The sequence below is a fragment of the Chelonia mydas genome, chromosome 1 (assembly GCF_015237465.2).
Source record: "Chelonia mydas isolate rCheMyd1 chromosome 1, rCheMyd1.pri.v2, whole genome shotgun sequence".
Classification (NCBI taxonomy): domain Eukaryota; kingdom Metazoa; phylum Chordata; order Testudines; family Cheloniidae; genus Chelonia; species Chelonia mydas.
This window is the reverse complement of record NC_057849.1, coordinates 163801186-163816747: the sequence shown is the minus strand read 5'-3', so window position 1 is coordinate 163816747 and position 15562 is coordinate 163801186. Positions and strand designations below refer to the sequence as shown.

The 15562-nt window shown below is 40.8% G+C and overlaps 1 protein-coding gene across 2 annotated transcripts in view; it reads right to left on the bottom strand.

The window, feature by feature from the left end:
• GRIK1 (glutamate ionotropic receptor kainate type subunit 1) overlaps positions 1 to 15562 on the bottom strand; it is a 237972-nt gene that overhangs the window by 23246 nt on the left and 199164 nt on the right. For both annotated transcript variants that reach the window (XM_027832881.3, XM_037905334.2), the window contains exons 12-13: positions 12880 to 12998; positions 7307 to 7524 (exon numbers count right to left, since the gene is read on the bottom strand). In XM_027832881.3, the coding sequence (XP_027688682.2) occupies positions 7307 to 7524; positions 12880 to 12998 (337 nt within the window). The remainder of the gene's footprint in view (positions 1 to 7306; positions 7525 to 12879; positions 12999 to 15562) is intronic.

Genomic DNA, 15562 nt, shown 5'->3' with positions numbered 1-15562 from the left:
ACAGAACAAATTGATAGAATTACAAGAAGAGCTGGTTGCAAAACTTCAGGTGAGACCGGTTTTCATCAGAATTTGCTGACTTAGCAAAACTGAAGCATTTTGTGGAGACAGTTCTGATGGAACCCAAGCATGTTTCTACCCAGCTGCTGGGGAACCGGGTTTCCAAGATCCACGGCTGCAGGGCAGGGTGCCTTTGAGGAGAATTTCAATTTTGTGGGGGTCCTACTTGGGACAAAATAGATTTTGAAACAGACCTTCCATGAAATGGAATGGCCTGTCTTTGCATGGGTCTAGCCGGGATAGATGCATGCATTTCTTAAAGCGGCTATTACTCTAAAATATATTTTTTGAGAAATGTGTAGCGGCTTGGAGTTTCTATTGAAGCTAGTATAAGGTATTCAACACAGGAGTGGAAATATGCTCAGAAGTGTGTGTTTGTATTCTGTGTGTATTATAAACAACAGGAATCTGAGTGGGCGTGGGACTGAATAAATTCAAACAGAGTTCCTAGACAAGTGATGTAAACATGTTTTCCCAACCTGCTTCTACTATATTCCCTATACATTGGATAGCTTCTAAAAATACCCCCTTCTTGGGGTTTCCTTTTACTGTTTTAAAGGAGTTATAAATGTAAGCTTGGGCTTTCTCTAAAGTCCAGCTGGCCCTAGGATTTCTTTCTGCAGGACCTTTCCACTTCTACCCCTCCTCCTAGTTCTTTTTACTTTTAAGGAGTTATCTAGGTCTTACATTCCATAGATTAGAACTAATCATTCCAATCTGGACTGACTGCTAAGGGGAGTCAAGAAAATGACTCTGCATCTCCTGTAGGGCACGTGACACCCTGTCACCTATCTTTCACCACAAAGAGAGCCTGGAATGGTGGGTGTGCCCTAAAATTTTCTACAGGTTTGAAAGCAGTGGTGAGCTGGAGCAGGTTCACACCAGTTCGCTCGAACCGGTGGTTAAATTTTGAAGCCAGTTTAGAACCGGTTGTTAAAGGTGTGGGCAAACTCCAGCCCACTGGCCATATCCGGCCCTCAGAACTGTCCTGTCCGGCCAGGTTCTTCAGTGCCGCCGAAGACCCAGAGCAACTGAAGGAACCGGTTCTTCAGATTTTGGCAGCTCATCACTGTTTGAAAGAGATTGGTTCTCCTGGTATTTCCCATTTGAAACACAAGGAGTATCTTCCAAAAGAAAAGGACACCTTTTGACACCTTAGAGACTAACAAATGTATTTGAGCATAAGCTTTTGTGAGCTACAGTTCACTTCATCAGATGCATTCAGTGGAAAATACAGTGGGGAGATTTATAGACATAGAGAACATGAAACAATGGGTGTTACCATACACACTGTAACGAGAGTGATCACTTAAGATGAGCCATTACCAGCAGGAGAGCGGGGGGGACGACCTTTTGTAGTGATAATCAAGGTGGGCCATTTCCAGCAGTTGACAAGAACATCTGAGGAACGGTGGGGGTGGGTTAGTCTCCAAGGTGCCACAAGTACTCCTTTTCTTTTTGCGAATACAGACTAACACGGCTGCTACTCTTCCAAAAGAGAATACACTTTTAAAGAATGCCCGCTGTATGCTCTTTTGTCCTTGCAACCGAGTAAGGGCTAAGCTCCTGAAGAGCTATGCTGCTGCTACAAAACCCAGACTCACTGCTGTGGTGACTGCTGCTGCTGCTGCATGCCTTGTTTCTATTTTGGTGGCCACGAGTGACCTCCCTAATCATCTCAGCACTTTCTGAAGGGCAGGAAACTCCCCAGGAAAACAGACCAGGCTCATGGGCAGGACACTATCCACCTGGACTCTACTCCACTGATATTTGGGACTCTCTGAGTCCACTAAGGCCAATACCATCCCCCCACCCACCCACTGCCTTCTAGCCAGACTGGCCTGGAACAGAACCCTGGGCCTTGTGAACTCAAGACCACATCTCCTCCACAATCACTTTCTGCAAAGGGACAGGACTTTTTCATATGTCCCCTTTAGAACTTCTACTGTGAGCCTAATCATCATTGATCTTCTATGATTGCCCATGTCTGATCACTAGGAAAACTCATAGCACTTACGTTCTCTTGAACTGAAAACCATTATCTTCCCGCTTCACCATCATACATTTCTCTTAGACGTCCCCAACCTGTTACAGCAGCCATCTAGTACATGGAGCTTGGCCCCCCTCCATCTGTTTTTCTTCCTATTATGAGTTTCCTAGGAACCTATTTTGAGGGACAAAGTCTTTCTTTTAACTGAGCCACTTGAACCTCATAACCTACTGGTTACCATAATATCCACTGTGCCCCATTCAGCTAGCAGTATTGCAAGCTGGGAAACTGTTTGAAGCCAGTAGACTGCAGTATCATCTTAGGGAGAAATATTTTTGATATCTAAATATCTCCTGTCCTATGAAAGTTTTATTTAAAAAATAAAATAGGAAGGCTTGCTCTTAAATTAAAAATATAACTGCCCTTTGTTTCTACTGTGGCTCTGAATTATTTTGCAATATCTGCTCTTTTGTGCGCCCATCGTAATTTATAGTAAACACAGTCCTCTGAGGGCTCTCAACTCCCAGTGACATCCCTTGAGTTGAGAGCTGTCAGCACATTGCAGGGTCAGGCCTGAAATGATTTATTAGAAATATGGGGGAGGGAAATCACAGCATTTCTTTTTTCCTCCCCCAGAAGTAAGCCAGCTCTTCCCTGACTTTACATGGTAATGTATAGCATGCATATATATATATAAAAAATTACAGCCGGGGCTGGTAGAACTGCATATTAATAAGGTTGACTGACACTTGCCATTATAAGAATCTGTGCTTTAAACTTTGCCAACATTTGACCGTTTAGCCTAAATTTCTCATGCTCAATGTCAGCCTCAGGATGACTTCTTTTGCCTTGGAAAATTTTAGCCAAAACTGTTTGTTTCCAAGAATGAGGCTAGAGAAAAACAAGTTGTTTCGTTCATGTTACATACTGGTGACCTTTTCTTTGAAAAGCACTAGTGCCCCCACACTGTGGAGCAGGGACTCAAAATTTGGTAGGGGTGGCCTTTGTGTCCGGGATGTGCCTCTTGACACCCAAATGAAAATCTGCCCAAACTTGGGAAAGTTATAAGCCTTTGAAAAATCAGTTTGCACATGCTCAATAAAGACTTCTCAGATTTTAGCAGCTAAATTCCCCCTAAATTCTATCCACACTGGCATGCACCAGCCTGGACTGAACAGGACTTTCCTTGCAGTTGTCTCTCTGGGCTGTGTTGGGTCTGGGCTGGGATGAGAAACGTGAGGAATGTAGACAGGGATCTGTAGGGTAAAGACAATGGTACTGGGGCAAGGGATGGGGAAGAGACGAGACTGGGGCAGGTTGGTGGGGGTGGGACAGAAGAATCTGTGCCGACTAGAGAACACTACCCTCCAGAGCCTGCAGGGGAACCCAAGATTCCTGAGTCCTATCATGCCTTTGCTGTCAGCAAATATCTGTGAAACCCATTGGCAAAGTGTCCCATCCCCCTTTAGTTGTGGTCACATAAAGGAGGACCACCTATTACTGCTGCTATTGGTTACTCCATTTGCTAAAGTGGCAGAGGTCTTTATGGTGGATCTAAAGGTTCCAATCCTGCTGATGACCCATGTGGGTGCCAATGTGATGCCACCTGATGGAACTTCTAATTTTTCAGTTAACTTTTTTAAAACCCTAGGAAATGACACACTAACAACTATATTAAAACGTTATTAAGGTTGCAAAGTCAAGCACTCAAAAGTTAGGAAATGCCAGAATTAAAACAGCCTGGGAAACCTTAATTCAGCCCTCTTGTGCATGTGCATTATGACACAGTCTTTAATTACATGATCACATAACTGTTTTTTCCACAGCATCATTGCCTCAGTCAGTGCACAAAATGGGGTGAATCAGGGTTGCGTAGTTAAGGAGACTGTTGTCCATAGGATTCCTGCTCCATTTGGTGCAGAAATTGGAAGATGCATGGTGAATGTGGCAGGGAATTACAAGAGGAGGCTCTCATGGTTAAGGCAGTTGAATGCTGCCCTGGAGAGTTGAATTCTAGCCCTTTCTCTGCCGCAAAGGCCCAGATACACACAGGGATACGCAAAAAGTCTTAGGAGTTTCAGTTGAACAGCTTCAACAGGAGAGATTGAGCCCACATCAGAATGTTTCATAGTTCAGTGGTTAGGGTAGTCTTCTGAGAGACGGGGGAAATCTCTGTTCAGATCCTTTCTTCCCTATTTGGCAGAGAGGGAGGAACTGAACCTGGGTCTACAACATACCAGGGGAGCGTACTAACCACTAGGCTAAAAGCAATAAGGGGGACACTACCCTCTTCCCTCCCAAATTTTGTATAGGACTGATCTTGTAGGTAGCCTCTGCTCAGGCCGCACAGGTAGGGAGGAGATAGGGGGAGGAGCACTTATCTTCCCCCATTTTGTGGGTCACTCCGGGCCTTAGACATCCAGATGCCTATTGTGAGGCACATGCCCAGAGGCAGAAATGAAGGCACCTAGGGAACTTTTACCCGGAAAACGTAGGCGCCAAGTGAGTATAGGTTTTGCGAGAGCTACGGTTTTGTGGTTAGCAGTGGAACTTAGGGGTTTAAGTACCTATATGTCTTTGTGGATCTGGGCCATTGTTCCTATGTGATGCTAGGCAAGTCATTTAAACCAGCCTCTCTCAGCTGCTCACCAATTCTGTATTCCTCATTTCTGGGTGCCTGGGTTGAGAGTCCAGCGTCTGATTTGCAGAAATGTTGAGTGGCATATAACACACAGTAGGTTATAAATATATATCTTTGTATGTATAACATTTAGACTGAAAGCACCTGGGGGACATGGATTTGTCTCTTCTATGTCTGTAAAGTACAATGTGCATCTCTGATGCTTTACAAATAATTACACACTAAAAAACTGCATTAACCTACTGTGTGTTATTTTGGGCAAGTCATTTTCTCTGTCTGTACTTCTGTTTCCCTTCCCACCCATTGTGTCTCTGGTCTGTTTAGGCTGTAAGCTCTTCAGGGCAGGGTCTGGCTCCTTGCTTTGTTTTTATACATGACCTAGCACAATGAAGCAGTGATCTCTTTAGCTCTTCTAAGAGGTACTGTATATAATTTATTAGTTGTATTGCATGTGTAGCAGTGATATAAATGTGAAATTGCATTTGTCCATGCACCTTTCACCACATCACCTTTACTCTTCCAACTAATTCGTGTCCATTCTCAGCAGAAATTACTTCTGGCATTCATCTATTTGCATGTGTGTGTCTATATATAATTGCAGACACACACAAGCCTGGGTGCATTTTGTAGAACATTGATACCTAATTACCTGATTTGAAACCTCATTTAGATGTCTAAATGCTAAAAAAATTATATTAAAAAAATTGATCCATCTTGATTTGTGCCTGCAAAATTACACCCTCTTATTTGTGTCGAAAAAGCCAGTGCAAAACTGGAAGCTGCTTTGGAAAACTTGTTCTGATTTCACAATGCTTAGAGTATACAGTGATTTCCTCTGCTGTAGAGCAGGAGCCACAACTGTGGAGTCCTTCTTTGCGCAAATTCATCTTTTAAGGCCCTGCATTGTGGTGACCTTTCTTGGCCAGAGAGGGGAAACTGGGCTAAGGAATTTTACTGGGGTCTTAAGTAGTAGCAAAAACTACTAACCAGCCTAATAGGTGTTCCTTATTAAAATAAGTGATACTGTAGTTACTTTGTGTTCTCGAGTTGTTTCTCAGCATATGTTAATAGAGATTTCAACTTGTCATTTCAGAAACTGATTAAATAATTAGGCTTTGAAAACAGCATAGTTTATTCTCATATTCAATAACACAGTCACCTCTCCACGCTAGACGGAAGTAAGCGGGGGCAGCAAGAGAGGAATTTACCTTTAACTGCTAAAAGCAGGGTGGCCATGTAAGATGTAGCAAACTACTGCAGAATCTTTTTTGAAAATTACTACTTTGGAGACTTGATCCAAATATTTGAACTGCAATCCATTACTTTCCTTTATTTGTATATAAGAATCTATCTTCATCTGAAGATAGTCTTGTGGTTAAGGTACTGTGCTGGGATTTGAGACATCTGGGTTAAATTCCCAGGTCTGCCACATACCTTTTTAAAATAGTCACTTAAGATGTCAAACTGACAACACCAGAAACTGAAATTGTTCATTCACAGAACACCTAGGACACAGGTAGCAGAAGCTGTTTTTTCCCCATGTTGCTTCACCACTGTGACTCATTCTCTTTGGAAGGACTGCTTCCTAAAGGCTAGTTAGAAGATGCTCAGATGCCATACTGAGGAGTAGGATATTAATACTTGCCTAGGTACATTCAATCCTTGGATTTCCTGCTGGGTGTGCCAACAAAGCTGCTAACTGCCGTGGGATGTTTTTTGTACATTTTCCATATTTATAACTTGCTGGTATAGGCATTGACATTTTAGGAGATCCACTCATTTTATATGTAATTAATATTGATCATCAAAAGGAATTTAGTTATCTGCAGAAGCAATTGCACTAGAAAATGCTCTCTATTATTATTTATTAAACTTTAAATCTATATTCTTTTTATATCTTTTAAAAGCAAATGAACTATTATTTTGATTGACAGTTTTATTTTTCTAATGGCTACTTGATCTTGAAAAGCAATCTTAGCGAATTACTTGTTATAAACTTTGGGCCTAACAGCCCCCTTTTGAAGGCTGAAGAATAGCTAGTGGTAGTGGGTGCTGATGGGACAAAACTGCAGAGGTCCTCCTCACAGAGTTTTCACTAAATCCTTTTGGCTAGGGCATGGGTTTGCCTTTCTCAAAAGGAGGAGGCAGTTGGGCCCCAGACTGTATAGGTCTTGGGGGATTCACTAGAGGCATGGGGCTATTCCAGCAGAGACTTTGTGCCTATACATTGTTCCAGAGTCCTTTTTCCCTTCTTGTATTGGACCTGTTCTAGCGGGGACTTTCCAGATTGTAGCTGCCCCAGAGTCCTCCATTCTTAGGGAGCAGTGGGTGCCACGGTACTGAGGACCTTTCACTAAAGGTAGTACAGTGTCAGACTGTAATCTATTTATGGCAGTTTCCTGCTGGTTGGCAGAAGGAAACATGCATATAACACAACCTTCCCCATCACTGAGGTGTAGATTCCTGGAGGATGTTCTGTGGATTAGGGATTTGTTATAACTGCTAAATTTTCCTAAACTAATGTTTTCAGAAATTCTCATTCTGTTCCACATTTCAGAATCTATTAGTGAAAGGTTACAATTCTTACAGTGCAAACCCACTTGGCACCATCTTACCTTGAAGAAGGTCATTGTTGATCCATCTCTAACAGCCCCATATTCTATCTTGGTTTGCTTTGCCAAATCATCTGCTGAATCGATGGGGGATTCCATTCTCTCAACTGTCAGGAAGGCAGCCAAATTGGCAGTGTAGGATGAGATTATGATTAAGGTGAAAAACCACCATATTCCTCCAACTATTCTGGTAGAAAGAGCTTTGGGCATCAGCTCTGATCCTGTTATAATATCATCAAAACAATCATATTAAAACATGTTGAAAGAAGTCTCTGGCAGTAGATTATTTTTAGGAGCATAATACATTTATGAACCACAGAATAATAAAAAAATCTACACAGTAATCTCGCATATGTACAGCTAACATTTATAATAACATACTTTGAAGGGGATGTATGCCATGATACCTAACACACACATGATTATCCATGGGTCTGAACACCAATTTGTCTTTGAGATAATGTCATCTTGGAGTTAACCTTTTAGACTCCTAGCCTATACTAGTTATTTATCTGTATCTTAACTGCTTGTTACAAGTACTGTAATGAGGCTTTAAGCCTTAAGAAGAACAATACAGTAGAACCTCAGAGTTTCTAACATCTCGGGAATGGAGGTTACTTGTAACTCCGAAATGTTTGTAATTCTGAACAAAACGTTATTGTTGGTCTTCCAAAAGTTTACAACTGAGCATTGACTTAATACAGCTTTGAAACTTCACTTTGCAGAAGAAAAATACTGCCTTCCCTTTATTTTGTTAGTAGTTTACATTTAACACAGTACCGTACTGTATTTAATTTGTCTTTGCTGCTGCCTGATTGCATACTTCTGGTTCCAAATGAGATGTGTGGTTGACCGGTCAGTTCGTAACTCTGAGGTTCTACTGTATCCCATTCCCACTATTTCCCATTTAGAGGAAATGCTTAAAAAGATGGCTTTACCCTGTATCTCTTATCTACACATCCAGGTATGTACGGTCCTGCAGCCCTCACTCAGACAAACAGTATCATTGCAGTCAATAGTGTTCCAGTAAAGTCAGTGCGACTTACTCACGTGAATAAGGGCTGCAGGGGTCAAGACCTAAAATATGTCTTCTTATAAGCCTATACTTTGTTTTAAAGTTAAAGCAATTATACAGTCCCTTCTGGATCTCTACATGATGGTGCAATGTTATGAATAATAAATTAATCCCAGTTTAAAGGACAGAATGATGACTGAAATGGCATTAGCACATCCGACTGCACATCTCACATCGTGAGACTAGGAAAATAAATGGATAATTTGTATGTTTCATTTTACTTTTTAAGGTCATGTAATTGGCGCAGGAGGGTTGAATTTGATCCCAGCTGTGAAGCAAAGTACAGTAACTCCTCGCTTAACTTTGTCGTTATGTTCCTGAAAAATGCGACTTTAAGCAAAACGATGTTAAGCGAATCCAATTTCCCCTTAAGAATTAATGTAAATAGGGGGGTTAGGTACCAGGGAAATTTTTTTCACTAGACAAAAATCTATATATTTTTTAAATACACACACAGTATAAGTTTTAAACAAACAATTTAATACTGTACACATCAATGATGATTGTGAAGTTTGGTTGAGGTGGTGAAGTTAGAGGGTAGAGGAGGGTGGGATATTTCCCAGGGAATGCCTTACTGCTAAATGAACTAGCATTCGGCTGAGCCCTCAAGGGTTAACACATTGTTGTTAAATGTAGCCTCACTCTACAAGGCAGCACGAATGGAGGGGAGGGGAGACAGCATGGCAGACAGATGCGCATTGCCCCTTTAAGTATGCTGACACCATTCTAAGTACATTGCCTTTAAAAAGATCAGGAAGTTGAGATAGCAGCTGTGGCCAGCACGCTCCCTCCATCCTGAGCCCTGTCCCCACCCTGCTTTATATGGAGAAGGGGTAAGTGGAGGGCAGGAGTAGGGGGACACCCTGACATGAGCCTCCCTCTCTTCCCCCCCCCGGTCTCCTGCATAGCAAGTAGGAGGCTCCCAGGAGCAGCTCCAAGGCAGAGGGCAGGAGCTGAACATGGCAATGGGGAGAAGGACAGCTGAACTGCCATCAATTGATAGCTTGCTGGGCTGCTGCTGCACACGGAACTTAGGGGAGCTGATAAGGGAGCTGCCGGTGCACCCTGGTTCCAAGCCCCCACCAGCTAGCTGCAACGGCCTTCTCTTCCTGCAAGCAGTGGACAAAGCAGGTAACAGCCAAACAACGTTATAAGGGAGCATTGCACAACTTTAAACAAGCATGTTCCCTAATTGATCAGCAACGTTAACTGGGATGACTTTAAGTGAGGAGTTACTGTACTCCTTAACATTACAAGCCAAATTCTGCCCTGACTGACACAGTAAGCAACCTCACTGACTTCAGTGGATTGCCTGGGGTTTAAGGCCCAGATTCAGACACGCACTTGATTGTGTGCTTATAGTCAACTGACTTCAGTTTAACTTCAGAGTTAAGCATAGTGCATAAGTGTTTTGTTGAATAAGGATGGACTTAAGCAAATGCTTAAGTGCTGGCTGAACTGGGGGTCTGCGTGTGTACAGAATTTGATTTAACTAATATTCATTATTATTATTAGAGAAAGGTCCCTGTTGAAGTGTTATGTCTTCTGAGCTACTTAATGATTTATGTGGGAACTTAAATACATTCTGTGAAATGTCTGAAGGCCTTGGAAGATTTTAACGTAAAAACTCTATACAATTTGAGCAAAAACTGAAAAGGTAATAATCTTCCAAACCACAGGCAAACAGATTTAATTTAGCTTTTTATAAATATATGTACATCTCTTAAAGGTCAGAGCTAAACATAGCCCAGGTCTCTGAGTACATTTACGTAGCTACCAAATTATGAGAGGTAACAGCAAAGCAGACTTCCTGCTGTGTATAGCCTTCGTGTTGTACTGATTTTAAACTAGGCCAACAGTCTAAAAGTAGAGGTTTCTATTTAATTTAGGGAATCTTAATGTGTCATTTCAAGAGCTGCGGATTCATCCAGATTTATGTTTAATTGTGCTTTTCTTGGTGCTTTATCAGACTAGATTTTTTTAAATGTAATGTAGTGAAACATGGTTATTTACTCCTAAGGATGTATTTTTAAACTGTAGTTGACCTAGCAAATGTAAGAGCAGGCTGCTACGTATACTGATTCAGATCTTCATGGAGATGTCATTTTCTAAAAGCCTAGCTAGCTATAGGAATATAAAAGATGTAATTAGACACTGGTACAATGCTTAGTTTTAATGTATAGCAATAGTAATAGCCAACTAAACTTCAGAGACCTTAGCTTGCCATAAAAGCTGGTAGTGCAGCCTTATAATTAGAGGTACATGATAATAGATGGAAGTGGAGAAACTCTTGGTTACTGTAGCTTTTTGGCAAAATAATAATACTCCAGTGGTTTTCTCTAGTGGCAAATTAGTTGTATAAATGAAACAGAAAATCTTTAATCTAATTAAACTAATACATTTTAACCTGCCACTGAGTGTTACAAGATCAATCCCCTTGCTTATAAGATGCTGAGCACCCTCCACTCTCACAAAAGTCAATAGGAGTTGAGTGGGGTTCAGCATATTGCAGGATCAGGCCTGTGATTTTTTTCAGTATTCACCATCTCTTGGAACCTGATTCAACAAAGTGCGTAAGTACATGCTTTAGTTTCATTATGTAATCTTGTGAGACTTAAGCTCTACCTTTAAAGGTAAGACTGTGCTTACACACTTCGTTGAATTAGGGCCTTAGCAGGTCACTTGAGTTTTTAAAAGTAATAGTTTCCCATACATTTTTTAAAAAATTCATTTGCTGACTATAATTAGAAGTATGCCATGTTTGGATACCTTCAAAGACTAGAGGAAATATCTGGGTTGAGAACTTCAAGGGAATGGGGAAACAACATCTAAGTAAAATGTTACTAGCAAGATTCAGGGTCAGAGACAATACTTGCTGAAGTCTCTCTAGTGCTTTTTTATGGCAGACATGACAGCCAATCCTGATCCAGACTTTGCTCACGCTCTGTAGAAAAGAGAAAGTCTGATCATCACATTTTAAAATTTAAACAAACAAGTGGCTTCCAATAAAGCACAACAAGCAGCTTCTGTTAACAAGAAAGAGCATAACAATAGATGCAGAGGTTAACAACCATTCATCTCTTGTTCAAACTCTACATGTTACTGATGGTGCACTTACAGTCACACGTACCACAAGTTTGTACATGGAAACATTTGCTTCGCCTTACAAATGTTTTTGTAAAGCTTCTTGAAAGACAAGCAGAGTCTGGTTGGGGCTGACTGTCATGTACCCAAGGTAGTGGTAACTAGCAGACACTGCATCCCACAGTTTGCTGTGGATGATGGTAAACTCCAAAAAGGCAGGACATTAAAAACACAAAACCTTGGGGCACTCTCACACACAAGGCAGTCACAATTATATACACACACCTGCCTGATACTGTAAAACCTTAGTCTGTACTTCAGATACATTGGAAAAAACCAAAAACACCTTATCTCCAATCTTTTTCAAAATAATTGTGGTGAGGAGGTGTCCTATGAATATACCAATAAAACTATATGCATGTATTATCCTAGTTACAGTGTGAAATTTCTTCACTACCCTAAGAAAAATTCCTTCAGTAGTATTATTAGTTTACAAAATCCAAATTGGTATTAATGCCTATGAAAATAAATTGTACCTGAATGAATGTAGGTGTTCCTTTCTTAAATATCTGGGAATTTATTACCAGTGTATTGCTGCGACTTCCTCTATGTGTTGCTTTTTTTTTTTCCCCCCAAAATGTTTTCAGAGATGTTGAATGGACCCCCATATTGATACAATATAGCCCTTTAATGGGAAGCCTCAGTATACACACGCCATAAGCATAAGTGTTTTGTACATGTATCTGCTTGACTTCCCATATCAAGTGCACGTCGCTGCCCTTCATTGTCAAGCAAGTATCTGTGTGCAGTTTCCAAAATTCAGCAGCAACTGGGACTTGACTTGGTTAAATTCTAAGGTTGGCTGCATTTACAATAGGATGGGACTCAAACCTGCAGAAAAGCCAATAAAAATAGGTTTTGTTTTGAAATAAGTTTGACAATTGCCAACAAAACTTAATCTTTTTGAAGAAATACCTTTTGACTGGCTGTTATAGTATGTGTTCCAGAATCGCGATGGCTATTACTGTCTATTTTGGGATGAAGCCTACATGAATAGAGATTTTTCCTGTTTTCCGTGTAGGGATTTTAGATTTATCATCAATAAAAATACCTTTGTAGTCATCTGGCTATTATTTTATGTTTTGTCCACAGAAGCTCCCATATGGGACAGCCAACTTTATACTTTATTGTATGTTTTCCCTTCTAATTTCTGCAGTTACCTTATTTTGTATTTAGGCAGGTGTCAGTTTCATTTCCCTTCCCTCCCTATCCCCGCTTCACTGCGTAATCTGCTTTTTTCATTTCTGAGATCAGGTTTTACAATATATGTGGTAGATACAGATGGTGGAGTTTACCAGCACAGAAGCCCTTGAGCAGACTGTGGGATGTGTGCAATAATGATGTGTGACCCGTGTACCTTGCTGCATGAGAGCTCCAACTCCAAACCAGAAACTATTTAGTAAAGTAAAATTGTTTTCCACCACATCTGAGTCAGGGTTGCACGGGTGGGGGTTATACCACTCATAGGGTGTAAACCTGTGGTAGTTAACAGAAACAGTCTGTAAACATCAGATAAAACACACACTTAGCCAGCAAACCTGCTAAAGAATGCAGAAAATGAAAAGATTAATGGAGAAAATAACCCAAACTAAAGGATATACATGTGTCCCGCTACCGTATGCAAGCTGCAGAGCAGCACTGCAGTGCAGGGAGGAGCTTTCAGAGCTCCAGTTTTAGCATAAGCTCTACTTCATTAATCCTAATGCTCTTTGACTGTAATCCTCAAATATAAGAGTACTGTTTCTTTCAAAGTTCCCAGTCATTCCCCTAGCCACGCGATTGATGACCTGCAGAGAGGGGGATGCACTGATTCCATGTAGCTGCTCCCTGGCGAAGCATGAAAGAATAATGGCGATCTAAAAACAGTGCCTTTGGAGTACTCTCTATAGAAAGAGCTGGCATTGGGCATGACAAAAAACCCCCAAAACTATATTACATGACCTGTTGGTGTTAAGATATTAATTTTTGTGTCCCTCTCTTCAATAGTGAGGTTACAGCACTTTAATAATAAGTTGTTGCTACTTTGCGAGAGTAATTTCAGTCCTTAAAAACCATAGGGGTATATATTCAGTATCATGTATAGAGAATTAGGCAGCCAGTTTCCCCTTAATGAGTGGAAGAATAGTGCTTAATTCCCAGTGAACCTTGCTGAAAATGCAAAATCTATACCCCCTTATGGTCTGCAAAACAGTTGGCAAAGTTACTTTAAAGATTGTTCCTCCCCATGGTACCCTGCCTGCTGCTTCTCAGCTCTGCAGGGCACATTAGGTGCATTCCTGCTGAAGTTTATGAATATAGCTTTAATTGACAATGTCATGCTAATACATTTTAATTACTGTTTCAGCAATATAATTAAGCTTTGAATTTATGCACTCTTGCAACCAGAGCACTACACTAAGCTGAAGTAATGAACACTGATAGTAAGGAACGTACTAATTGAAACAGTAGGTAGCTTAAGATGCCATTAACTAAACAATATCATCACCACTAGTACAATAGTTGTTAAACATAATTGCAAGAGGCAATATAAAGATTAAAGACAAAACATTTCTACATATGCCATTTAAAAAAACAAAAACAAAAAACCCCCAAGCCATTACATTCCAGCAAGTTTTTCACTGTGCTATTAGAGTGAAAACCACCTTTCTACAATCAATGAAATTGTTCTTAACTAGATTTGTGCACAAAGGGTGAAACTCATCCCTGTGCACCAGCTAACTTGCACATAAGCCATCAAAGTGCAAAGGCCTTCTGCTGGGCATTCACACACACTGAATTACAGTGTTGACATGTTACAAAGAGTGTAAAACAGTAATTGTGCCTGATCTTTTGCTGGGAGTCTTGCACTGCAAATTGAGCAGGGCTGGGCTCTTGCATTGTTTTAAGTAATAAACCTATTCTGTGGCTTAGACAAAAGTGTATCAACAACAGAAGGAACAAAATGGCAACTGCTAGAAAATAGCAATAAAATTCAGTCAGCAGAATTGCTTCTGCCAGACCAGCAAGCTTTATTTTATTATATGACCTTTTGATTATTCAAGGAGCAAAAGTACCTACAGTTCATATTTAAAAAAAATTTTTTTTTGCTAGTATATCAGTGACTCATTCTCTTTTAGAATTAAATATCAGATTTACTTGTTATGCACCTTATTCTGTGCAATGTACCATATGAAATGTCAATGCAATGAACAGAGGAGGGGCAGGTCAATTATTCTATTCCAGGACGTGGCTAACCTAGGAAATTTCTGTTAATATTTCCATTGTTGTTTCTACTGATTCATTTTCACCAGTGGGAGCAGTAGTGTAGACACAATGTTGGAGGTTGCTGGCAGTTAAGCAGTACCTCACCAGGGTTTCTCTGAGCAAAATCTGAGGACACTGTGTCTATATCACTGATGGACGCCTATGCTAGCACTTCTGCCACTGATGAAACGAAGGTGGCAACAGATAGAAATTTTAGCAGAATATTATTAGTGTAATCACAGCTAATGTGGAGAAGGAAAAATATTTTTATTTTTCGCACCCAACAGAACGAAGTTAATCTGTCACTCTTGGGCAGATTTAATATTAGCCCTGAATGAGATGACGATTTGTGCACAGTTAGAATTATTATTCATGGTACAGTGAGCTACTGCAAGAGCTTGTGGGAAATCATGACTAATTGTACACAGTCTTGTGGCTGAGATTAGATTAGCCGTCAGTGATGGATGAACTCTTTCTGTACCCAGGACCTACACTAATGAGTGGTCCCATGATCTTCTACCCACACTCTAAGCAGTTTAAAACACCACAGCAATAAACCTCACAAATTGCCCCCCCCCCCCCATCACTGTAGTCTGCCTTGGGCTGAAGCCAGCAAGCAGACAAAGTTTCACGTATATGAAAGAGTGCATTTGGACAGTGCGTCCACTTGAAAAGAAAGCTGTTCTGTGGGCCGTAAAGAAATACACAACCACATCAAAAACTGACCTCTGTGGGGACTGCTCTTGTAAATAAGGGAGCTCGCCAATTTAAAGAAATCATAATTCAGGGTGGGGGGA